The sequence below is a fragment of the Carcharodon carcharias genome, chromosome 13 (genome assembly GCF_017639515.1).
Source record: "Carcharodon carcharias isolate sCarCar2 chromosome 13, sCarCar2.pri, whole genome shotgun sequence".
Taxonomy (NCBI): Eukaryota; Metazoa; Chordata; class Chondrichthyes; order Lamniformes; family Lamnidae; genus Carcharodon; species Carcharodon carcharias.
Window position 1 is genome coordinate 104,736,260 of NC_054479.1, and position 25,639 is coordinate 104,761,898.

At 42.8% G+C, this 25,639-nt stretch overlaps 1 protein-coding gene across 1 annotated transcript; it reads left to right on the plus strand.

The window, feature by feature from the left end:
• The first annotated feature begins 11,444 nt into the window (after window positions 1-11,444).
• On the plus strand, window positions 11,445-25,199 carry LOC121285967 (cytoskeleton-associated protein 4-like). Its single transcript, XM_041202958.1, has 2 exons — window positions 11,445-11,984; window positions 23,779-25,199. The coding sequence occupies exons 1-2, from the start codon at window positions 11,691-11,693 to the stop codon at window positions 25,015-25,017; spliced, it is 1,533 nt and encodes a 510-aa protein (XP_041058892.1). The 5' UTR covers window positions 11,445-11,690; the 3' UTR covers window positions 25,018-25,199.
• The last annotated feature ends 440 nt before the right edge of the window (window positions 25,200-25,639 follow it).

Below are 25,639 nucleotides of genomic sequence, written 5' to 3' on the forward strand. Positions count from 1 at the left end.
CTTTTCCTGTAGCTGTTAAAAGAGAAAGATAAGAAATAGGAAAATGCACTGACATTCACCAGGCTCTGAAGTTTAGAATGGAGAAGGGTAAATTGAAGTTATTTAGTTGACATAAAGGAAAATGACATACTGATTGATTTTGTATTACACACAAGTGGGTAGCCTGGAATGTGCACTGCATCATCAGATATTTGCCGATAGAGGATTCCCATCCTAAGCACCAGCACATACCTGCTCCACTCACTATGATTCTGATACGGATCATCCATTACTAGGGCCTACTGTCTGACAGCATAGGAGCAGAGTTTAAGACCTTATGTTATTAAACTGAATTTTATGGCTGGAAATGCATAATAGAAAGATGAGGTGCTGTTCCTTGAGTTTGTGCTGAGCAGTGGAGCATTGAGTGTTGGAGACAAAGGACAGAAGGTTAGAGTGGGATTGCAATGAAGAATTATAGTGGAACGTGCCCAGAGTCTCAAGGTCATGCTTTCAGACTGAATAGAGATATCCAGCAAAGCTATAATCCAATCTGCATTTGGTCTTCCCAATGTAGAGTAGACTGCGCCATGAGCAGTGGATACAGCTTACAAATAAACTGCTGTTACACCAAGAAGGGCACTGGATGTTTAAAAGGGCAGAGATGAAAAGGCAGGTTTTGCAACTCTTTCATTTGTTATGAAAGTATAATAATTTTCATAATATTATTCAGGTTTATTGTAAAGTAGGTTTACGGGTGTGAGTGTTCTGTCTGTGTGATTTAATTACATTTGAAGTCAGGTTGACTGCAAGCTTGAAATTATCAAAATGAATTAGGTGTAGAAGGCATTGAAATGCTAATGAGTAAACATAGATGCTGTCTTAACGTATACGATGTGAATGAAGTTTGCATTTTTAGATAAGTGAAGGAGTTGTTTGGATTTCAAAGGGGTGTTAGGGTGTTTACAACTAGCCAGATGAGCAAGGGCTAAGCAGTATGTTTATTTTTCCCAAAGGTCACTGACAATATTAGCAACATGAAAGTTTTTATATTATGGGAAAGGTAAAGTTACAAAGACATATGGAACAATGGAATTTACAGATTAAAGAGAGCGAAACATATATAAAGGAGAAAGAAAGGCTATGTTGGGGGGCCATGTAAGATCGAACAGCAGTGTGTGAAATGGCCTTCGGGAAGCCTCCAACCATGTTTGCAAAAGTCTGCTGTGTCCAATAACTAAAGTTGGAGACAAGCTTTTGGAATTCCACTGTCAAGTGAATACTGGTAACTTGCTGGCTTGTTTTCTTAAATTTAAAATCTATTTTGGACTGTTGGCTTAAAGGGGGTGTGTAATTGGGAATCAGGTTAATTAGGAATTTTAGGATTTGTTATGGTATTAAGTAATTGTAGTCTTATGTATGTGCTTGAAATATTTTCTTTTGTTAAGAAATATTTCAATATAATTTTTTTAATCTATAAAGGTCTGATTGTACTCATTACTTGTGAATTCAGTGCACACATTTTGTGTAAATACAAATTGCAAAAGCATTGTGATAGCATGGGTAAGTTTCTCTTGTGGATTTGGCCTCCCTGGTGCACATCATCTGCCACATCATAACATATTTACATGCGAAGGTGCCGGGGAAAGGGGAGCAGCTACTGGGGGAGATGGAAGCATAGATCAAGAACATTGTGGAGGAAATAGTCCCTTCCGAAAGCTAAACCAGGAGGGGACAGGAAGATGTGTTTGCTGGAGGCATCATGCAGGAGATGGTGGAAATGACAGAGGATGATTGCTTGAATGTGAAAGCCAGTGGAGACACCTGGGAAGAGTGTCCTGCAGTCAGCTTCACGGTGAAGCAGTCTGGGAAGACTGTCCTGCAGTCAGCATCATGGTGAAGCAGTCTGGGAAGAGTGTCCTGCCATCAGCATCGCTGTGAAGCAATCTGGGAAGACTGTCCTGCAGTCACCATCACAGTGGAGCAGTCTGGGAAGAGCGCCTGCAGTCAGCATCGCGGTCAAGCAGTCTGGGAAGAGCATCCTGCAGTCAGCAACGCGGTCAAGTGGTCTCAGAAGAGCATCCTGCAGTCAGCATCGCCATCAAGCAATCTGGGAAGAGCGTCCTGCATTCAGCATTGTGGTGAAGCAGTCTGGGAAGAGTGTCCTGCGCTGCACCTGAACCGGAATGGGACCAACATCCTTGCAGGGAGGTTTGCAAGTGCTGTTAGGGAGGGATTAAACTAGCTTGGCAGGGGGATGGGATCCTGACAGAAAGTTGTGCAGCAGGGGATGCACAGCCAAAATTAGAAAAGAGAGCAAGTGAGTCTGGTAGGCATAGAAAGTATATGCCAGTTAAGGCACAAGGGAGTTTGGCAAGATTGGATGGTATTTATTTTAATGCAAGGAGTCTGACAAATAAGGCAGATGAGTTGAGGGCACAAATTAACACATGGAAGTGTGATGTCATTGTTGTCACAGAGACATGGTTGAGAGAGGGGCAGGATTGGCAGCTCAATATTCTAGGAAATAGTGTCTTCAGGTGAGACAGGGAAGGAGGTAAAAGAGGAGGGGATATAGCAATATTGATCAAGAAATCAATTACAGCAGTTAAGGTGGGATGACATCTTAGAAGGCTCCTCAAATGAAGCCATATGGGTAGAACTGAAAAAAAAAATTGCAAGGAGTATATTATAGGCCCCCTAACAGTCGGAGAGAACTAGAAGAACAGATATGGAGGCAAATTTCAGAGAAGTGTAAAAATAATAGGGTAGTAATGGTGGAGGCTATCAACTTCTCCAACATTAACTGGGTTAGACATATTGTGATAGGTTTAGAGGGAGCAGAATTCTAACAATGCATCCGGGAGATCTTTTTAAGCCAGTATGTACAAGAGAGGGGGCGGTCCCGGAATTAATTTTGGGGAATGAAGCTGGACAAGTGGTAGAGGTATCACTGGGGGAGCATTTTGCAGATAGTGATCATAACTCCGCTAGATTCAAGATTGTTATGGAAAAGGACAAGGGCCAGAAATCAGAGTTCTAAATTGGTGGAAGGCTGATTTTAATAAGATCAGATATAATTTGGCTGGAATGGACTGGGAGCAGCTACTTTTAGGTAAATTTGCATCAGAGCAGTGGGACTCATTCAAGAAGGAAATAGGGAGAGTACAGGGCCAACATATTCCAGTAAAGACAATGGGTGGGACCAACAAATCCAGGGAACCCTGGATGTGGAGGGATATACAGGATTGGATAAAGGGAAAAAAAGGAGGCTTATGGTAGATACCAAGGGCTCAAAACAACGGAAGCCCTAGAGGAGTATAGAATATGTAGGGGGGAAACTTAAAAAGGCAATTAGGAGAGCAAAAAGGGGGCATGAAAAACATTGGCAGGTAAAATAAAGGAAAATCCAAAGTTATTTTACAAGTATATTAAGAGTAAGAGGATAACAAGGGAAAGAGTAGGGCCCATTAAGGACCACAATGGTAATTTGTGTGTGGAGCCGGTAGACGTAGGTAGGGTTCCAAATGAGTACTTTGTGTCGGGGTTCACAAGTGAGAGGGACGACGTGAATATGGAAAGGGAGGAGGTTCTAAGTGGTCTGGCAGGTTTAAAAGCAGATAAATCTCCCAGATGAAATGTATCCCAGGCTGTTGAGTGAGGCAAGGGAGGAGATAGCAGGGGCGCTGACAATAATTTTCAATACCTCTCTGGCCACAGGAGAGGTGCCAGAGGATTGGAGGACAGCCAGTGTGGGACCATTATTCAAGAAGGGAGGAAGGGATAAACCAGGGAACTACAGGCCAGTCAGTCTAATGTCAGTGGTAGGGAACCTATTGGAAACAAGTCTTAGGGACAGAATTAATCTACACTTGGGGAGGCAGGGATTAATCAAGGACAGTCAGCATGGTTTTGTTAAGGGGAGGTCATGTCTGACCAATTTCATGGAATCACAGAATCACACAGTGCAGAAGAGGCCCTTCGGCTCATCGAGTCTGCACTGACATGTGAGAAACACCTGACCTACCTACCTAATCCCATTTACCAGCACTTGGCCCATAGTCTTGAATGTTATGATGTGCCAAGTGCTCATCCAGGTACTCTTTAAAGGATGTGAGGCAACACACCTCCACCACCCTCCCAGGCAGCACATTCCAGACCATCACCACCCTATGGGTAAAAAAGTTGTTCCTCATATCCCTCCTAAACCTCCTGTCCCTCAACTTGAATTTATGCCCCCTCGTGACTGACCTTTCAACTAAGGGGAACAGCTGCTCCCTATCCACCCTGTCCAAGCCCCTCATAATCTTGTACACCTCGATCAGGTCGCCGCTCAGTCTTCCCTGCTTCAATGAAAACAACCCAAGTCTATCTAACCTCTCTTCATAATTTAAATATTTCATCCCAGACAACATCCTGGTGAATCTCCTCTGCTTCTCCTCCAGTGCAATCACATCCTTCCTATAATGTGGCAACCAGAACTGCACACAGTATTCCAGCTGTGGCTTCACCAAGGTTCTATACAACTCCAACATGATCTCCCTATTTTTGCAATCTATGCCAAGGTCCGTTTCTTCCTCAGAACTTCCTAGTGTCATGCTGTTCATTGAATACTTCTTTGTCAAATTACTCCTTCCAAAGTGTATCACCTCACACTTTTCAGGGTTAAATTCCATCTGCCATTTATCTGCCCATTTGTATTTCCCTGTAGCCCAAGACACTCAACCTCGCTGTTAACCACCCGGCCAATCTTTGTGTCATCCGCAAACTTATTAATCTTATCCTCACACAGTCATCTATGTTGTTTATACAAATGATGAATAATAGGGGACTGAACACGGATCCCTGTGGTACGCCACTGGACACTGGCTTCCAGTCACTAAAGCACCCTTCTGTCAACACCCTCTGTCTCCTAAGCCAATTTTGAATCCACCTTATCAAATTTTCCTGTATCCCATGTGCATTTGCCTTCTTTATAAGCCTCACATGTGGGACCTTGTCAAAGGCTTTGCTGAAATCCATATAAACTACATCAACTACGCTACCCTCATCTACACTCCTGGTCACCTCCTAAAAAATTCAACCAAAGTTGTTAGGCATGACCTCCCTCTGACAAAGCCATGCTGACTATCCCTGATCAAACCTTGCATCTCTAAGTGGAGATAGATTCTCTCTTTCAGAATTTTCTCCAATAGTTTCCCTACCACTGACATGAGACTCACTGGCCTGTAGTTCCCTGGCTTATCTCTACAACCCTTCTTAAATAATGGAACCATATTAGCTGCTCTCCAGTCCTCTGGCATCTCCCCCATGGCTAGAGAGGAATTAAGAATTTGGGTCAGAGCCCCTGCGATCCCCCTTGCCTCCCTCAGCAATCTGGGACACAAATCATCTGGACCTGGAGATTTGTCCACTTTTAAGCCTGCCAACACCTCCAATACCTTGTTACTCCCTATATCAATTTGCTCAAGAACCTCGCAGTCTCTCTCCCTGAGTTCCATACCTTCATCCTCATTCTCTTGGGTGAAGACGGATGTGAAGTATTCGTTCAACACTCTACCGATGTCCACTGGCGCCACCCATAGATTGCCCCCTTGGTCCCTAATGGGCCCTACTTTTTCCCTGGTTATCCTCTTCCCAATGATATACTCATAGAATATCTTGGGATTTTGCCAGAGGTTTCTCATATCCCCTCTTTGTTCTAATAATTGCTTTGTTAAGCCCCATTCTGCACTCCACTAATGCCTCTGCTGATTTGCTTCCCTTGTACCTGCTAAAAGCCTTTCTTTTCCTTCTCATCGTATCCTGAATATCTCTGGTCATCTATGGTTTTCTAGGCTTGTTACTCCTTCCTATCACCCTAGAGGGAGCATGTTGAGCCTGTACCCTCCCCATTTCCTTTTTGAACACCCCCCACTGATCCTCTGTAGATTTCCCCACAAGTAGCTGTTCCCAGTCTACCTCGGCCAGATCCTGACTTATTTTACTTAAATCCACTCTCCCCCAATCAAAACATTTTGTTGCAACTTGTCTATTTCTTTGTCCATAACAAACTTCAATTGTACCATTTTGTGGTCGCTATCACTAAAATGCTACCCCACCAAAACCTCAGCCACCTGTCCAGCTTCATTCCCCAGAATTAGATCCAGCACTGCACCATCCCTTGTTGGACCCTCTACATATTGACCTAAAAAGTTCTCCTGTACGCATTTCAAGAAAGCCACTCCATCCAAGCCCTTAACACTATGTCTATCCAAATTAATGTTGGGAAAGTTGAAATCACCTAATATAATTACCCAATTGTTATTGTTTGTACACACCTCCGCAAATTGTACATATATTTGCTCCTCAATTTCCCGCTGACTATCTGGGGGTCTATAATAAACACCTAACAATGTGGCTGCCCCTTTTTTATTCCTAAGCTCTACCCACAAAGCTTCATTTGGTGCCCCCTCCAAGATATCATCTCTCCTTACTGCAGTAACTGACTCAACTAATAATGCAATGCCTCCTCCTCTTTTACCCCCTCCCCTTTCTTGCCTGAAGATTCTATATCCCGGAATGTTGAGCTGCCAATCCTGCCCCTCCCTCAACCATGCCTCAGTGATGGCTACTATATCACAATTCCACGTGTCAATCCTCACCCTTAACTCATTTACCTGTAATACTCCTGGCATTAAAGTAGAAGCTATCCAGCCTTGCCTTACTCCCTTGAAACTTAATGCAGCTGTACTTCCTCTGACTTTATTGTTTTACTGTATTTTGATGTGTCCCTATTCTGCTAACATTCTGTGTCCCCTCCCCCTGCCGAATTAGTTTAAACTCCTCCCAACAGCACTAGCAAACCCACCCGCAAGGATGTTAGTCCCACTCTGGTTCCAGTGTAGACTGTCCCACTTGTACAGGTCCCACCTTCCCCAGAAACGGTCCCAGTGATCCAGGAATCTAAAACCCTCCCTACTGCACCAGCTCTTAAGTCATGTATTCATCTGCACTATTCTCCTATTTCTGAGCTCGCTAGCACATGGCATTGGGAGTAATCCAGAGATTACAACCTGAGAGGTCTTGCTTTTTAGTCTACTGCCTAACTCCATGAATTCTTGATGCAAGACCTCATCCCTCTTTCTACCTATGTCATTGGTAGCAATATGTACCATGACCTCTGCCTTATCACCCTCCCCCTTCAGGATGCCCTGCAGCCGTTCAGTGACATTCCGGACCCTGGCACCAGGGGGGGCAACACACCATCCTGGAGTCATGCTGACGGCCACAGTAGCGCCTATCTGTTCCCCTGACTATAGAATCCCCTATTACTATTGCTTTTCCTCTCTTCCTCCTCTCCTGTACAGACAGGATGCTTGTGGTGCCAGAAGCTTGGCTCTGTCTGCACCCCCTGGAGGAACCATCAGCTTCCAAAATGGAATACTGATTTACGAGCGGGACCTCAGGGGACTCCTGAACTACCTGCCTGTTTCTCCTGGACTGCCTGGTGGTCACCCATTCCCTTCCTTCCTCAAGTTCCTTCAGCTGTGTGACTGCTTCTCTAAATGTACTATCCACGATGCTTTCAGATTTGCAGATGCTCCACAGTGTCCTCAGCCGCCGTTCCAGCTCTGAAACCTGAGCTTCCAGGAGCTGCAGCTGGGCACACTCCCTGCACACATGCTGGTCCCGGGCACTGGAAATGTCCCCGGCTTTCCACATGGAGCAAGAGGAGCACACCACTGCTTTGAGCTCTCCTGTCATGACTTATCCCTTTAAATTTAATCTTGTAAATCAATTACTCTCAGCCCCTCCTTTCCTGATCCTCGTTACTACAGAATACACAAACTATAAACCACAAAAAGACCTTAAACTATAAGCAATAAAAGTAGCAAATACTTACCTGATCTTACCCACTACTTACCAGTCATTTCTTTCCCTTGTAGCCTCTGCTGCTACAGCAGGGCAAAACCACTCTTTGAAGATTTAAGAAGTTGGATAGCCAAGAAAAAATGCAAGGAGCATCTCTTCCCCTCTGCACCGCATTCCCACAGTGCACCAAATTGCCAATACCCACACTCACTCTGGCTGTCTCTAACTCACAATGAGATCTCTCCCCTGTTCGTGTGCAAGCACACTGTCGTGTGCTTCTAAATAGTCCCTTTCTTAAATAGAGCTGAGGTGAGCTGAGATGACTCACATAAGTTAAGACTCAAATAGTAATCAACATCTATTCAGGCCCTAATCAGGCTTCAGGTGATTGACAGTTAACTGTCACAGTCAACTGAGTCAGCTGCCTTACCAATCTTTTAGCTTGACTACTGAACTTAGAAAAATTAAGGAGAAATTAAAGAGAAAGATTTCCCAGTTCAATTCCCACTGTGCACCAAACTGCCAATACCCACACTCACTCTGGCTGTATCTCACTCAGGATGAGGTCTCTCCCTTGTTCACTGATTGAATTTTTTGAAGAGGATACCAAGTGTGTAGATGAGGGCAATGCATTTGACGTAGTCTATTTGAACTTCAGCAAGGCCTTTGATAAGGTCCCACATGGGAGACTGATGATGAAGGTAAGAGCCCATGGAATCCAAGGCAATTTGGCAAATTGGATTCAGAATTGGCTGAGTGGCAGGAAGCAGAAGGTCATGGTCAAGGGGTGTTTTTGTGACTGGATGCTTGTGTTCCACAGGGATCGGTGCTGGGTCCCTTGCTGTTTGTGGTATATATAAACAATTCAGACTTGAATGTAGGAGGGTTGATCAGTTAGTTCGTGGATGACACGAAAATTGGTGGGGTGGTAAATAGTGAGGAGGATAGTCTTCAATTACAGGAGGATATAGACGGGCTGGTCAGATGGGCTGATCAGTGGCAAATGGAATTTAATCCAGATAAGTGTGAGGTGATGCACTTGGGCAGGACAAACAAGGCATGGGAATATACGATGAATGGTGGGTCCCTGGGAAATATCGAGGATCAGAGGAACCTTGGTGTACGTATCCACCAGTCCCTTAACGTAGCGGGATGAGTAGATCAGGTGGTTAAGAAGGCATATGGGATACTTGCCTTTATTAGCCCAGGCATAGAATATAAGAGCAGGGAGGGTATGCTGGAACTGTATAAAACACTGCTTAGGCTGCAGCTAGAGTATTGCGTGCAATTCTGGAATCCGCATTATAGGAAGGATGTGATTGAACTAGAGAGAGTGCAGAGGAGATTTTCCAGGATATTGCTTGGGCTAGAGAGTTTTAGTTATGAGGAGAGATTGGATAGACTCGGGTAATTTTTCCTGGAGCAGAGGAGATTGAGAGGGGACATGATTGAGGTGTATAAAGTTATGAGGGGCATAGATAGAGTCAACAGCGAGGAACTTTTCCCCTTGGCGGAGGAATCTGTAACCAGGGGGTATAGATTTAAGGTAAGGAGCAAGAGGTTTAGAGGGAATGTGAGGAAGAATGTTTTCACCTAGAGGGTGGTGGGAATCTGGAACTCACTGCCTGAAAGGATGGTAGAGGCAGAAACACTCATAACATTTAAGAAGTATTTGGATGTGCACTTGCAATGCTATCGCATACAAGACTACAGGCCTAGTGCTGGAAAATGGGATTAGAATATTTAGGTGCTTGTTTGACCGGTGCAGACTTGATGGGCCGAAGGGCCTTTTTCTGTGCTGTAGATCTCTATGACTCTATGACAATGACTCTGGTTACAGAGGGGATCTTTATCATGGATCTGGGAGGGCAAGGAAAGGCTGAGGGTGGAACTGTGTATGATGGGTTGGACACAATGGAGAGCCCAGCCAATCACCTTAGCTGAGGAAAGAGGAAGGCAGTGCTGGCATGGAAGGTGGCATGGTTGGAACAGATAAAGGAAAGCCGGTGGGGGATTCCCCCACTCGTACTTGCTCAAAAACTGTTAATCTCTAAAAACAAATTTTACTTCTGTTGAAAGGTCATTCACATGAAACTGTTTCTCTTTTCATAGACGCTATTAAATCAGCTGAATGTCTTCCAACATTTTCCTTTTTATTATTTTATTGGACTTTCGGTGCTGATTTCACGCGAATGTTGCCTTGTACTAGGAGTATTTGCTTAATCTGGTTTCGCAGCATTTACCTCATCCGAAAAATGATTTTGTGGGTTCTAGTACTGTGGAGATTTTAACCTGTTGCTGTTTCCCTCTGCATGATGATATTCCGGGAAATTAAAGACACATTACAATCCTATAAAGGTCACGTAATAAATTACCTCAAAAAGGTTGCTCGTTAGATCTGGACGACACAGATCGAGACAAGAGCGGAACAAGATTTTTTTTCCCCCTTTTCCTTTGGGAGACCGTGCGCTGGGATTTGCACAGCAATTGAAAAGAAATAATGGTAATTTCGAAGCCTGAAGAGAAAGTACTTTTTTGTCATAAATCCACCAGACTTTACATAAAATAGTTTAAGGTACTTACATCACAAATGTTTGACAAAGGTGGCATATCTTAAATCTGTGCCAAAACGGAGACATTCCCTTTTATTTAAAAAAGGTAAAGATTTAACTTAATTGAAATCATAATTTCCTGAGTCTCAAAAGTGACCTCAAATATGTGTGTACCTCACTTCCCCCTCTATAATTGTCCTGCAATTTTGACATACTCCTCATCTCAAATAGCTGCCTTGGATGTAATTCTATTATTTACGAGGAGGAAAGAGACAGGAGCAACATCCTTCACTAATTGTGATTAAAAATATCGACTGATTTTATATTTATGTTATATTTCACAGGTTCGCCAACTTATCTGAAGTGATTTAACTCAGTCCCCTCGACAAGTCCGCCTCGGTTCTCATTCCCTTGGCCAATCCGCGTCCACTCGCTGAGTTAGTCAGACGGTCGCTTTGCTCTGAAGCCAGACTTGCCACGTTGTGTGGGTAGGGCAATGGCAGCAACAAAAAAAAAATACCGATCTAAGCAATAATCATTTGATTGCTCGGATCGGGCTGGTGATCCCGAGGAGACTAAAAACGCAAGGAAATCTCCATGATTATTTTTCATACCGAAGGACTGCATCTTTATGTCCGTTTCCGTCGATCCCCGAAGCTATGCACATTATTACACCCCCAGTTACAATAAGTAGAATTGCGTCGCCTTTTTGCAATGGCCAGTCAAATGGGTAATACATGTGGATAAATCTCGGGGCGGGGGGTCCCCGCAACTCATTGCAGGCTTTGGTTTTAATAATCAAATCATGTTGTGTCTGAATGGCAAAGTGGAAAATGAATCGAAACAGGAGGTACAACAGCCTCGAACAACAGTTATATGGGGTGGGTGGGTAGAGAGAAGCTGCGGCACAGGAGCCCCAGGGAAAGTATGGAATTGTGTAAATTCCATGTTAGCAGTCTGAGAAAGATGAGAGTGAAGTTGTGGGATATGGGATGGTGATGTAACTGAAGTCAGCTGCACATCCCAAATGAGCTTGTTCCCCTCCCAGAGTACGTGGCAGTAGCGGTCCCTGCGCAAATCACTGCAGCCCTGTCAGTATTACAGAGCCCGAGGCGCTGAAAGAAAAAGTCAAACTTTGAAGCAACTTCTCGGGCTGAACGTCAAAGGCAGCGATTCACTGGTGATCCTCCTGTGAGTGGAGCTCCGAGAAAGTGTTTTCGAAGAACGCACGCAACACTGACAGCAGCAGGCAGCCCCAGGTTTGCCGATTTATTTGACTTGAGATTTGCTCTTTCTCGTGACAATATGTCCTCCCTGAAGCAAAGGAATAAAAATCATTCTGATCGGGGTTCCCACACTGGCCAGGACGACGCGGCTAAGAGGAGCTCGAAGGGAAATAAAGGAGGCACAGGCTCCGGTTCGGCCGTGGGCAAGGTGCTGACTTGCCTCCTCTTTGTCATTCTCGCTGTAGCGGCTGCCCTTTCCGCCTGGTGCATCCACAACCTATCGCAACAGGTCAACCATTTTCACCAGAGGAGCGAGGAAACCTCCCTACAAGGCAAAGAACTGGCAAAGAAGTTGGAAACTGTTTTGCAACAGGTAAGAGGCTCCTTTCAGCAGCATTTCTCTTTCAAGTTGTAAGCATGCTTCAAAATTTCTGCTCCATTTCCCAGCTGTGTGGTCGAAGTACAGCATGCAGACGGTTTCTCACTTTCAGAATTGATTTCAGAATGAATTGGGCAATGTGCAGACATGTGGTCATTTGCACCTAAGCAAACAGGATTCTGGATGGTACACCATCTATTTTGAAGATGCATCTATATGCACCATCTGACCTCGCACTTCCTTCGGTCTATTAATAATCTTAGCATTTAAGGAATGGCAACATTCACCGTTATTCTCTCCTAAAATGTACTGTACTATTTCACATTGCTCTACATTAAACTGCATTTTTTTTTACTCCACTGAACCTGGCTGTGCTCCCTGTCATTTCTGCATTCTTTCACGCTGCTTGTCCTATCCTCAGCCTCAGTATCATTCATGGCCAGCCAAGTCATGCATAAAAATGGAAAGCAAAGCGGTCACTACAACTCGCCATTACAGAAACAATCCAGAGGCCTGGACAAAGGCCTAATCCGTCTTGATCTTATTTCCATCAATCTACCACTCACATCTATCCACGACAGTATTAGTAGGAGTGACCACATATTCACACTGAGGACATCTTCCATCATGTTGTGTGGAAGTGTGTTAAATGGAATAGTTTCAGAACAGATCTAGCAGCTCAAAAGTGAGCATCAATGAGGCCATCAGCAGCAGCAGAATTGCATTCAACCACAATCTGTGAATTCATGGCCCAGTATTTCCCTCACATTATCATTACCATTTAGCCAGGGGACCAATCCTGGCTCAATGGGGAGTGTAGAAGAACATACCAGAAGCAGCACCAGGCATACTGGAATGACTTGATGGAGTAGACAGGTTTCAACAAGAAGCAGATCAACTTTATTACAAAGAGATTTTCAGGTGCTACATGATCAATGAGGACTCTTGTGAGGAAGCTTCACCCCCTCAGACCACCGCCGCCCCCCCCCCGCCCCGGATTGTCCGACCCGGATTGTCCGCACTCAGGGATCATTGGTCAGAGCCTCCCAGAACATCACATGATCACTTATAGACAGCAGGAGAGGCTACATACACAACTTCAGGTGATTAAAGATCAAGTGTCTGAGGTGCTCTCCTTATACAGCTAAAGCGGCATAGCTTTACCACTTGAGGTTTCTCAGCAGGATCGACAGGCTCAGGAACTGCAACATGAGACACGTCATTAGAAAGCTGCAGTTCTGGGTTTGGCAACTCTACAGAGACATTGGGCATATCTATTCTAGGTATATCCATCACCTCAGGAATTGACGGTTTGACATTAATCACAGGTGGTTGTCGGAATGTCTCTCTAACACAAACATAATCGACGTACTTATTAATGATTCTATCTTCCACTTGTACTTAGAAAGATAATGGACCAGTCTCTGAGACAATGGTTCCAGGAACCCAACAAGGTCCACTTGTGAAATTTCTCATCAATACTGTGTCACCTACACTGATTGTGTGAGCTTGCTATGTACATCGTGATTCAGTTTTTGATTACTCTGATTCCGCTCTACCTTCCTCTCTAAATTTGGAAACACCAGGCTTAATCTTGCACAAAGGCAGTGTTTCATCAATAATTCAGATGGTATTGAACCCATACTTGTACAAAAACTGAGAAGAAAGTGGGAAATTTGAGATTCTATAGCACCTTCTGATAACCTTTTCATACCAGGCTTGCAAGTTTGTGCAGCTTTCTCGGCTAAAGCATTCGATGAGGGATGGTAAGGGGCTGTTTTAGTATGTCTGATTTCATTTAGCTTCATGAATTTATGAAACTGTGTGCTGATAAAGGCTGTACCATTATCAGAAATGACGATTTCAGGTAGGCCATGTGTGCTAAAACAATGATGCAGATGCTCGATAGTTGCACTCGATGTTGGTGATTTGACTTTGTATACATCCATCCATTTAGAATGTGCATCTACAATCAACAAAAACATGGTACCTAAGAATGGTCCTACATAATTGATATGTAGCTTAACCCAGGGTCAACCAGGCCACTTCCACGGATGCAGGGGAGCTGAAACAGGCAACTTCTGTTGATGCTGACAATGGAGACAGTGCTTGACCATGGTTTTAATGTCACTGTCAATGCCTGGCCACCAGACATAGCTTCGCATAAGCATTTTCATCCTTGATATGCCTGGATACGCACTGTGAATCTCTGTCAAGAATGGTTCTCCACTTTGCGATGGGATGACAACTCTTGATCCCCAACAAGATTGCATCTTGACAAATTAACTCTGTGTTTCTGACATGGAATGATCTCAAATCTTCAGACAAAGGTGAATTTGACCATCCTTATAAAACAAAGTCTCTGACTTTTGACAATATTGGATCTCTGTTTGTCAAATTTCTAATTTGCTTTGCACACATAGGCGAAGAATCCAGGAAATTCAGTAACAACAAAACTTCTTGTGGAACAGGAGCATGTACAATGCTATCTGGTAACGGGAGATGACTGAATTCGTCTACATTTGCAATGTGTAAACCAGGACGGTAAATAAAAGTATGCTCATACGCAGATAACATCAGAGCCCAATGTTGTATTCTTGCTGAGGCTATTGGTGGAATGACCTTATCCTCACTGAATAAATCCATTAATTGGTTATGGTCTGACACAATGGTGAAATGTCATCCATGGTGGAATTTCTTCACTCCGAATACTACCAATAAACCTCCTTTCTCTAGCTGGGAATAACTCTTCTCAGCTGGGAAGAGAGTTCTTGAGACATTGCCAATGGGCCTTTCTGATCCATTTTCTGCTATATGATAACACAGCTCCTACACCATAAGGAGAGGCATCACATGTTAATATCAGCTCTTTCGATTGGTTTTAGTGTACCAATAAATGTGTCGAATGCAACAGTTTCTTTGCTTTCACAAAGGTTTCTTCCTGTTGTGAATTCCCCGATCAATGGTGATTCTTTTTTGACAACAAGTGTAATGGTGCTAACACAATTGATAAGTTAGGCAAAAAGCGGCGATAGTAGTTATATCCAGGAAGGACTTGAGTTGGTTACATTAGATGCTGAGGGTGCATCCTTTATTGCCCAAACTTCCTCTTCTACTGGATGCAAGCCCATGGCATTCACCCTGTGACCCAGGTAAGTAACTTATGGTGCTTGAAATGTGCATTTTTCCTTCTTTAACCATACGCCGGCTTCCATGAACCTTCTTAGCACTTCCAGGTTGGCCAATTGTTTGGTCTTGGTTGACACTGTGATCAGAACTTCATCTACGTATACTACTACTCCGGGAAGTCCTTGCAAAAGACTCTCTATTGTTCTCTGGAAAATAGTGCATGCAGACAATACGCCAAAGGGTAGGCGAGTGTACTGATAAAGACCTCTGTGTGGGCCTATAGTCACATATTCTCTCGATGTGCTTTCCAATTCTTATTGTTGATAGGCATGGCTCATATCTAATTTTGTATAGGGCTTTCCTCCAGCCAGGTTTGCAGAAAATCATCTATCCTTGCAACGGGGTACTTGTCTAGTTTTGCTGCCTTATTTACGGTCAATGTATAGTCCCCACAAATGCGTATGGTTTGGTCAGACTTAACCACTGAAAGTATGGGTGCTGCCTGTTCTGGGAATTAGACAAGTTGGATGATGCCCAGTTTTTCTAACTGGTACAGTTCTGCATTCACCTTCTCTTTCAACCCATAAGACACAGGTCTGGCCTTAAAGAAATGTGGTGTTGCCTGAGGATCCACATGTATCTTGGCCTGCACGCCTTTTAACTTCCCTAATTCATCCCAAGATACCATGTCTCATTTCCTTAACAGTTCAGGAACTCCTCCTGTTTTCAGGTGAAATACCTCAGGCCAGTCAAGTTTGATCTTCAGTAACCAGTCTCACCCTAAAAGACTGGGTCTTTCTCCTTTCACTATTATCACAGGCAGCTGGGCTGTCTGTTGCCTGTAAGACACTGGTACTGTGGCGAAGCCCTTTACCTGAATAGATTCTCCAATGTATGTCTTTAATTTAGCGGTTGTCTGCTCCAGGTTTATTTGTCAAGGTATTTGAAAGTGTGCTGTCCACCACTATAGTTGAGGCACCCATATCCACCTCCATTATCTTCTCATTAACTTGGATTGTAACAGTGATAGATTTGATTTGACGGTGGTTATGTTATACAGAGAATAAATGTCGATGTCGGTAACTTCAGGTTCTGCTATATTCTTTAAGTCAATCATGTTGGTTTGCTGCTTTACGGGCTTTGACTTTGCCCAGCATTGTCTTACTACGTGACCTTTCTTATGGCAGTAATGGCATTCTGCCTCCTTAAATTTACAGGTGTCTGGTATGGTTACCTCCACATCTATAACAACTTACTCTTGGAGCTGCTGCTGAAGTGCTTCTGCTAGGCCTTTTCATGTTTCTAACAGCGGACATTGCATCTTGCTTCGATGCTGTAGGTCTGGTTTTCAGTGGGAGGTTCCTTCCCCACATGAAGAATGTTGCCATGTTGTATGTGTTACAAAGCCCGTGAGTCTCTCACAGTGCTTCCTAGGGCGCGCTTAAAGTCAATGTCGACCTCAGCAAGTAAGCGAGGCTGTATGGCATCATCCTGACCTCCGCAAACTAATCAGTACTGCAGCATGTGTCCCTGAAGTCACAGCGTTCTGACAATTGCTTCAGCTTCGCTACATAGGTTGCGATGAACTCTCCTGGGGCCCTAACTCTGGAATTAAACTTAAAACGCTGCATTATTACGGATGGCTTTGGCTGGAAGTGCATTTTCACAAGGTCCACCAATTCATTATAGGACTTAGAATTGGGCACGTTCGGGGCCGTCAGGTTGCAAATGAGATTTTATGTCTTTCTGCCACATACACTCAAAAGGATGGCTTTCTGCTTTTCCTCCGCGGTAATTTCATTAACTACGAAATAAAACCTGAGGTGCTCTACATTCTGGCTCCAGTCTTCCATAGTAACATCATAAGGATCGATTCTGCTGAAGAGTGGCATAACTGATGAGTAGTCTTCTTTTTCTTAAGATTCGATGTACTCATGGTAACCAGGCAAGGTGCAGCTTTGGAGCTATTTTATCCTTGTCGCCAAATGTAATGACCTGACAGATGGACAGTTTTCAACAAGAAATAGATAAACTTTATTACAGAGAGCTTTTCAGATGCTACATGCTCAATCAGGACTCTCATCAGGAAGCCCCACCCCCTCCAGATTGCCTGCGTTCAGGACTCATTGGTCGCAACGCCCCAGAACATCATGTGACCACTGATAGACAGCAGGAGTTACTACACATAACTAAAAATGAGGTGCCAACGTGGTGAAGCTACAACAGGACATGCATGCTACAGGGTAGAAGCAGTATACTATACACAGAGCTAAATAACCCCACAATCAATGGATCAGATCAAAGCTCTGTAGTCCTGTCACATCCCATCATGAACGGTGGTGGACAGTTAGAAAACTAATGGGAGGAAGAGGTTCCATGAACAGCACGTCAGTTGAAAAGACAAGGCCAAAGCATTTGAAACCATCTTCAGCCAGAAGTGCCGAGTGGATGATCTATCATTTGGACTCCTGAGGTCCTCAGCATCATACATGTCAATTTTCAGCCAATTCCATTCAATTCATGTGATATCAAAAAGCGACTGAGCACAGTGGATACAGCAAAGGCAATGTACCTTAATAACATATGGCTAACATCTGCTGAAGATTTGTGCACCAGAACTAGCTGTGCACCTGGCCAAGCTGTTCCAATACAGCAACAACACTGGCATCTATGCAGCAAAGTGGAAAGTTGCCTAGGTATATCCTGTTCACAAAAGGCAGAACAAATTCAATCCACCCAATTACTGCCCCCTCAATTTACTCTCAATCATCAGCATAGTGATGGAAGGTGTTATTAACAGTGCTTTCAAGTGGCATTTATTCACCAGTAACTACTCACCAGTACTCAGTATGAGTTCCATCAGGACCACTCAACTCCAGATCTCATTACAGTCTTGGTCCAAACATAAAAGAGCTGAATTCCAGAGGTAAGGTAAAAGTAACTGCCATTGACATCAAGGCAGCATTTGACAAGAGTGACATCGAAGAGCTCTAGTAAACTGAAGTCAATGGGAATCAAGGGCAAAATTTGCCAATGGCTGGAAACATATCCATCATGGTGGAAGATGATTGTGGTTATTGGAGACCATCATCCCAGTCACAGAATATCGCTATAGGAGTTAATCGAGGCCATGTCTTAAGCACACTTTGCCTCCCCATCTGAACGTCAGAAGTGGGGATGATTGCACAGTGCTCACTACCATTCACAACTCCTCAGACAATGAAGCTGTCCATTCCTACTTGCAGCAAGACATGAACAATATTCAGGCTTGAGCTGTTTGAGTAGCAATTAACATTTGTGTCACAAAAGCACCAGGCAATAACCACCTCTAACAAGAGGCAATTTAACCATGTCCCCTTGATATTCAATGGCACTGAATCAACATCCTGGGTATCACCATTGACCAGAAATTTAACTGTACACGTGATTTAAATAACGTGGCTACAAGAACACGCCAGAGTTCAGGAATTCTGCGGTGAGTAGCCTCCTGAATCCCAAAGCCCTTCCCCCACTTACAAGGCATAAGTCAGGAGTGTGATAGAATACTCTCCACTTACCTCGACGAGGGCAGCTCCAACAATACTCGAGAAGCTGGACACAATCCAGGACAAAGCAGCCCGCTTGATTGGTACCTCATCCACCACGTCAAACATTCACTCCCTCCACCGCTGATGCATAGTGGCATCAGTATGTAACATCTCCAAAATGCACAGCAGCAATTTGCCAAAGCTTCTTTGACAGCACTATCCAAATTCACAGTCATTAACATTTAGAAGAACAAGGGCAACAGGCGCATGGGAGCACCACTGCCTGCCAATGCCCCTCCAAGTCACACACCATTCTGATTTAGAAACATATTACCATTACTTCATTGTCACTGGGTAAAACTCTGGAACTCCCTCCCAACAGCTTTGTGAGTGTACCTACACCATACAGACTTCAGCAGTTCAAGATGGTGCTTCATTACCTGACCTTCTCTAGGGCAGTTGGGGATGGACAATAAATGCTGGTTTTGCCTGTGGTGTCCACATCCCATGAATAATAATAAATGGCATCTTAGCTTCTGAAAATCTATATTTACAAGATCCCTTTGTCTGCATGTACTGTGACTTCCTTGGAAATTTCAATTAAACTAGTCAGGCATTCTTTGTTGAGTATACTTGATTAATCCACGTCTTTCCAAGTTTCCACTTGTGTTGTGGACTCTGCAGATTAAACTACTAAAGCTTCAAACTTGGTTCAAGTTCTTTGCTAGATGGAAGTGTCAATTGGAGAATTGGACATGGGGGTCAGTGCTTCCAATTCACAGTGATTAAGTTTAATAGCCAGAAAATCATTGGTGCTATGAATCAACTGCACTGTGCCTCATGCCTAATTCTCAATATATGCTCCTGCTAACTGATGCGTCACATCAGAGCAAATTCTAAAAAAAAACAATTGCATTTAACCACAACTGCAATAAGACTACCATCCTTTGGAGTAACCTTCAATGAACGGTTCTCCCAAAGATGGCAGGCACTTTTTCTCAAGATTGAACCTATAAATAATCAAACATTCACTTATGCCCCTGTAATACTACAATTAATTATTTTAAAGAGACATGTTTTACCAGAATACTCCTTGAAATATTAGGACCTTATTTCTTTAAATGGGCTTGTTCCTTTATTGTCTTATCTATGAAAGCATAATCTTGGAAAATAATTTTTGGTAGAAACATTTTCCAAGGTAGTAGAACACATTCACATTTTTAGCAAGGAAAACACAATATTATTGCACAACTATAAAATAGCTAACTCAATTTATGGAAATCCAGAGGCGTGATGAGTACAGCAACATGTATTAATAACACCATCTTGATGCTGCATCACGTGTATAAGTTAAAGCCATTAATAACTTAATGGGCATTTTGGGTCTGGGAGTGTTGGATCATTATCTGCAGAATTCAGAATCAAAATAATTGGGAAAATAAGGCAATAATGGTTAGCTGAAATGTACATTAAGCACTGAAGATTCTGGGTATTTCACTTGTTTCCTAGGATTTGGAACAGTTAGCTTTCACAGAAAATATTAAGCCATATTAAGTCATTATTACATATGGAGTACAAACAGTACACAAGAACACAAGATTTAGGAGCAGGAGTAGGCCATTCAGCCCCTCAAGCCTGCTCCACCATTCAATAACATCATGGCTGACGGCTGATCTCACTCAACTCCACTTTCCTGTCTGCACACCCCCCCCCCCCCCCCCCCCCCCCCCCCGCCCCCCCCATAACCCTTGACTCCCTTGTCAGTCAAAAATATGTATAACTCAGCCGTAAATATATTTAATGACCCAGCCTCCACTGATCTGTGGGGAAGAGAATTCCATAGACTAATGACCCTCTGAGTTAACACGTGGTTTGTGACACAAGAAGGCACCATTGTTACACCATCTGCTTGCATTGGTGAATATGCTGGAACTGCACCATACTTCTATCTTAGCTTCTAACTGTGGTCAAATTGACAACAGCTGATAAGGCACTGAGCACTTTGTGAATTTCTTTATTCGTTTATGGGATGTGAGCGTCGCTGACTAGGCCAACATTTATTGCTCATTACTAATTGCCCTTGCTCAGAGGGAATTTAAGAGTCAACCACATTGCTGTGGGTCTAGAGTCACATGTAGGCCAAACCAGGTAAGAGTGGCAGATTTCCTTCTCTAAAGGACATTTGTGAACCAGATGGGTTTTTACAATAATCAGCAATGGTTTCGTGATCATCATCAGACTTTTAATTCCAGATTTTTATTGAATTCAAATTTCACATCTGCCATGGTGGGATTCAAACCCCGGTCCGCAGAGCATTACCCTGAGTCTCTGGAATATTAGTCCAGTGATAATACCATTATGATGGCAAAACTAAGTTATCTGGTTTTGGAAAAGTGGCTGAAAGCTAGGCTTTGCAGTGTTTCTCAATGCTGCTATTGCTGCAAATTGAAAAAAAGTGCAAGATCATCTCTCAAAGATGTTAAGATGCCTTGAGATCTTTTTCTATGTTAAGGGCACTATAAAAATGTTGTTACTGTTGTCTCACCTCCTTGTATACCAGTTAAACCAGTGAAACATGAGGCTGTACATTTGGCGCCAGTATACCAATGTCATGACATGGTACAAAGTCTAAAATGTAAGTCACCACTGAGAAGTGTATATAAAAATATATTAAAAATATCTTGTTCCAATTTTTTGTTTTTTTTGCATGTGTCCTTTTATGCATCGTTACCGAAGAGGTCAATAAAATGTTTTACCAGCAAATGTGTTCAAAGTATTACTAGTTGGGGCAGAATTCTTACCTCGTCGGGCGGGCAAGTCCGGGAGTGGCTGCAACTGCAATTTCACAGTGGCTGGCCAATTAACGGCCATTTGTTAATGTGTGCTGATAGCTTCAGCGTTGCCTGGGTAGGGGTGGGAGGAGTGCAAGTGCTGAAGTGTGTGCATGTGCACGGGTGCGCTCAGTGAAAGCTCCCTGAGGCAATGAGCTCCTCAGAGAGCTGAAGATTTTTAACATTAAAAATAAAGACTTCAAAAGTGAGGAAAAGATGTCCTCATTCATGTGACTCTCACATAAGCAGGGACATGTTAAAAATGAGTATTAAAAATTTTTATTTTATTATATTTACTATCTGAAACCTCATCCTGCCTGTGGGTGGAGGTTTCATTAAAAATGCAAAAGCCGCCTGGCCTATTCGCTCACCCGCCCACCGAACGGTTGGACAGGCAGCAAAAAATATTCGATTTAATTAATTGATTAAGGGCCTTAATTGGCCTCTTATTTGTTGGCGGGTGTGCTGCCAACTCTCGCGCTCCCACTGAGTGAAACATTGCAAGAGTACGTGATGATGTCGGGTTGCTTGCCCGACACCATCGCGCACTATTTTACTCCCGTTCGGGTCAGGCACATGCCCGCCCGACAAGGGAAAGGTTCTGCCCATGATTACCAGGAGTTATTTGAAACATATACCAGTTTGACTCAGTTTAAGGGACACAGCCAATTAAAAGCTAACAACTGTATTAAGAAAGAAATGGTGTCTTTTTTTACAAAAGATGTTAAATTTCTAATACAAGTTGAATTATTTTCCCTCATTGCATGGTATTAATGTAAGGACATTTAATGCAACATTAATAATTCTACCTTTGCAAAGATTTGGGGAGCAAAATGCCTGGCAAAATCTTGTAGCTAGCACAATAAATGTGAAGGCAGGAATCCAAGTCCGTGGTGGCAACCCTCAAAGTCTGTCTTGGCTGGCTGGTGAAGTGGTTTTGGTGCTGAATTAGGTAGCAGCATGGAGGGGAGCCCTGTTGGGTAATATAGGAGCCTCCCGTGAAACAGCATTGCAAGATGCCTAGAAGGAGACAGAAAACTTTGGTGGCGTGGGTGGGGAGTTAGGGGTGGGGGTTGCAGTGGTGGTGTGCACATGTACAATACTATCTCTGGCAGTGCTAGCTTAATCATTCATATTAACTCCAGGCATCTTTGGAACAGTGGTACAGCCTCCACTTGTCAGTCTGCTGACCTTGAGCCAGTAGAGCCAATAGACTTTGTCAGGTAAGTATGTCTGCACCTGCAAATGTGAGGGGCAGGAGGCAGGGTACTGGCATATAAGCATAGTTTATCCATGCTGATGCCTAAAATGGCTCTTTTTTCTTCTCCAAGAAGCGACAGTATGACTGGCAAATACCCTGCTCATGAATTCTTTACCCATACATAGCCCATCTTTGTCCAGTATGTATGTTTGAACTTAAGGTGATTCTTAAAAGTTTTCAGTTTGATTAGGATATAAGAAATAGGAGCAGGAGAAGGCCATTTCACCTCTCAAGCCTGCTCCACTAGTTAGTAAGATCTATTGTGGTCTTAACTCCACTTCCCTGCCTGTCCCCCATAATCTTGACTCCCCTAACAATCAAAATCTATCTATTAACTGAGCCTTAATAAGAACATATTTCAAGATTTCAACATATTCCAAGGTCTGGCCTACGTGACTTCAGACCCATAGCAATGTGATTGACTCTTAACTGCCCTCTGAAATGGCATAGCAAACCAATCAATTCAAGGACAGTTAGAGATGGGCAACAAATGCTGGCCTTGCCAGCAATACCCACATCCCATGGAAGAATAAAGAAAGATTTCAAAACAAATGCTTTAAGGAACTGTAGCATTTTTATGTTTCTCATATAAAATATAGACAAGTATTACCGTGGAGTTAGCAAGAAATGACCATAGACAGCTATTACCATGGAAATTAAGCTGGATCTGCTTTGTTGTTTACTGTGTACTTTCTTTTCTCCTATGTTAATTTGACAAACTAAATGTGTGGTTTTTCCTTCGTGTGTGTTTCTTTGAAGGTGCTGAGTGCACTGAGATTTATTGTGGTGACGTTTTAACCAGAGTGCACTGAATAGTTACATGAATTAATATTTCTGAATTACTATCTGATTGTTAACAGCACATTTCACAGATGCAGCAAAAGCCAATTCTATCAATTACACAAAAGGCTGAGCTTTCAGATATATTTATGACATTAGAGTGACATAATTAATTATTTTTGTTGTATTTCATGTTACTTTTCCAGCAAGTAGTACATGATGACATTGCTGTTTTACATGAAGACTCTCATCTGTTGCAGGTGGAATCTACGAAAATCTTGATTAACAGACTGGACTCGGTTTTGCTTGACACCCAACAGCAGCTGCAAGAAACAAACAAAGCAGTCAACACAGGCGAAAGCAAGACAAATCAAATTGGTGAAACTCTGCAAAAGCTACAGAATGAAATCCTTCGAGACCTCTCTGAAGGAATCCAGGATGTAAAAGATGCAAGAGAGAGAGATGTTACATCTCTTGAAAAAACTGTAGAAGAAAAATTAACAGAATTAACCAAATCAATCCATGATAACATTGTTGCCTTTACAGAAGTACAGGAGAAGAGTCAGAATGACATAGATGACATTAAGTCAAAGGTCAGTTCACTGGAAATAACTGTTGAGACAAAGGATCAAGAAATCACAACTTTAGTCAGTAAGTATGGTCAGCTGACAAGTACCTTAAATTCACAGCTTACTGCACAGGAAGCACTGATGCAATCAGTCTCTAAAGCTGAAATATCTCTCAATGCTGTGTCTGAAGAGGTTCACAATTGTCAGCAAGATTTACAGGAAACAAAGCTCAGCTTGAATGAGCAGGAAAAAATACTGCTTTCAAAAACAATTGATGCTTCAGCAAATGCTGAAAAGCAAAATGAGAATTTTGAATCCCGATTAACCACGGCAGAGGCAAACATCATGGCTTTGAATACAGCTACAACACACTTATCTGATAAAATTGAGTTCTACAATTTAGATTCAGTGCAGAATACAATGAGAAGTGTGGCTGAGTCTCAGGTATCATTCAGCAATGACATCCAAACATTAAAAGCAAACCTGAATGATCTGCAAAGTTCATCTATGGATGAAGCACTCAGTGCGCTGCAGAATGAAATGCAAACTCTAGAGGCACATCAGAAGCAACACATTGAGGAAGTGGAATCTGAATATAAAGAAAGTTTAAAGCAGTTGGAAAAGAATGTTAGTGAAATTGGTGAAAAAAGTAAGCATGTCGCAGCTGCTTTAAAGTCGATGGAAGAGACTATACAGTCTGAGATTGATGAGAAATTATCATCACTAGAAACCTCAATGGATGAATTAAGGTCTTCAATCAGGGAGGCAAGGAGTGATCTGGAAGCATTAGGGTCAACTGTGGACAGCCTACTCTCAAAACCTGGAGAGACTGAGACTGCTGAGGATGAACTGGCATCCTTAAAGCTTTCACTAAATGAGTTGCAATCAGATGTTGATAAATTATCAGTGTCTTTAAATAGAATGCAATAAGGCATAATTATAACCAGTTAGGCAATTTGTTTAAACAGACAATCTCAATATTGTAATGAATAAAACGTAGCCCTGAAAGATAGAATGTAAAGAGATTGTTTTATGAAAATGTTTTTTATAATGAAATACAAACATATGTATTGCAATACTTTGCAGCTAAGAAATAAAAGTTCTGACATTAACCTATTTGTTCAATATAAATTCAGTTCCAGACCAATAACTTGTAAAATCAACCTTTTGAACTGTAGTGAAAAACCAACAAATTGCCTTGCATTCCCTCTATTATTCAAGGCCAACATTTACCGATTCAGATTCCGTGCAATTAGAGTGAACATATTGGTTGAACTCTTTCTAGCCTTGAAAATACACAGGGCAAGAATTCAACTCACAGCCCCCTGTTTTTCTAGCATGAAATTAGTGTTAGTCCATTGAATTTTCAGTCATGAACTGCTATGCCTAAAATGCACCAAACAGTATACTGGCTCAGGTAACTTGCACAGAATCGCAGAGTGTTTACAGCACAGGAGGCCATTTGGTCCATCATGTCTGCACCAGCTTTCCGAATGAGTAATTCACCTGGTTTTATTCTCTCCATAACCCTGCACATTGTTCCTGTTCAAAT

Coding starts and splice junctions, on each gene's coding strand:
- LOC121285967 (XM_041202958.1), top strand. CDS start 11,691: ATGTCCTCCCTGAAGCAAAGGAATAAAAATCATTCTGATCGGGGTTCC. Junction 11,985..23,778: donor TGGAAACTGTTTTGCAACAG/GTAAGAGGCTCC, acceptor CATCTGTTGCAG/GTGGAATCTACGAAAATCTT.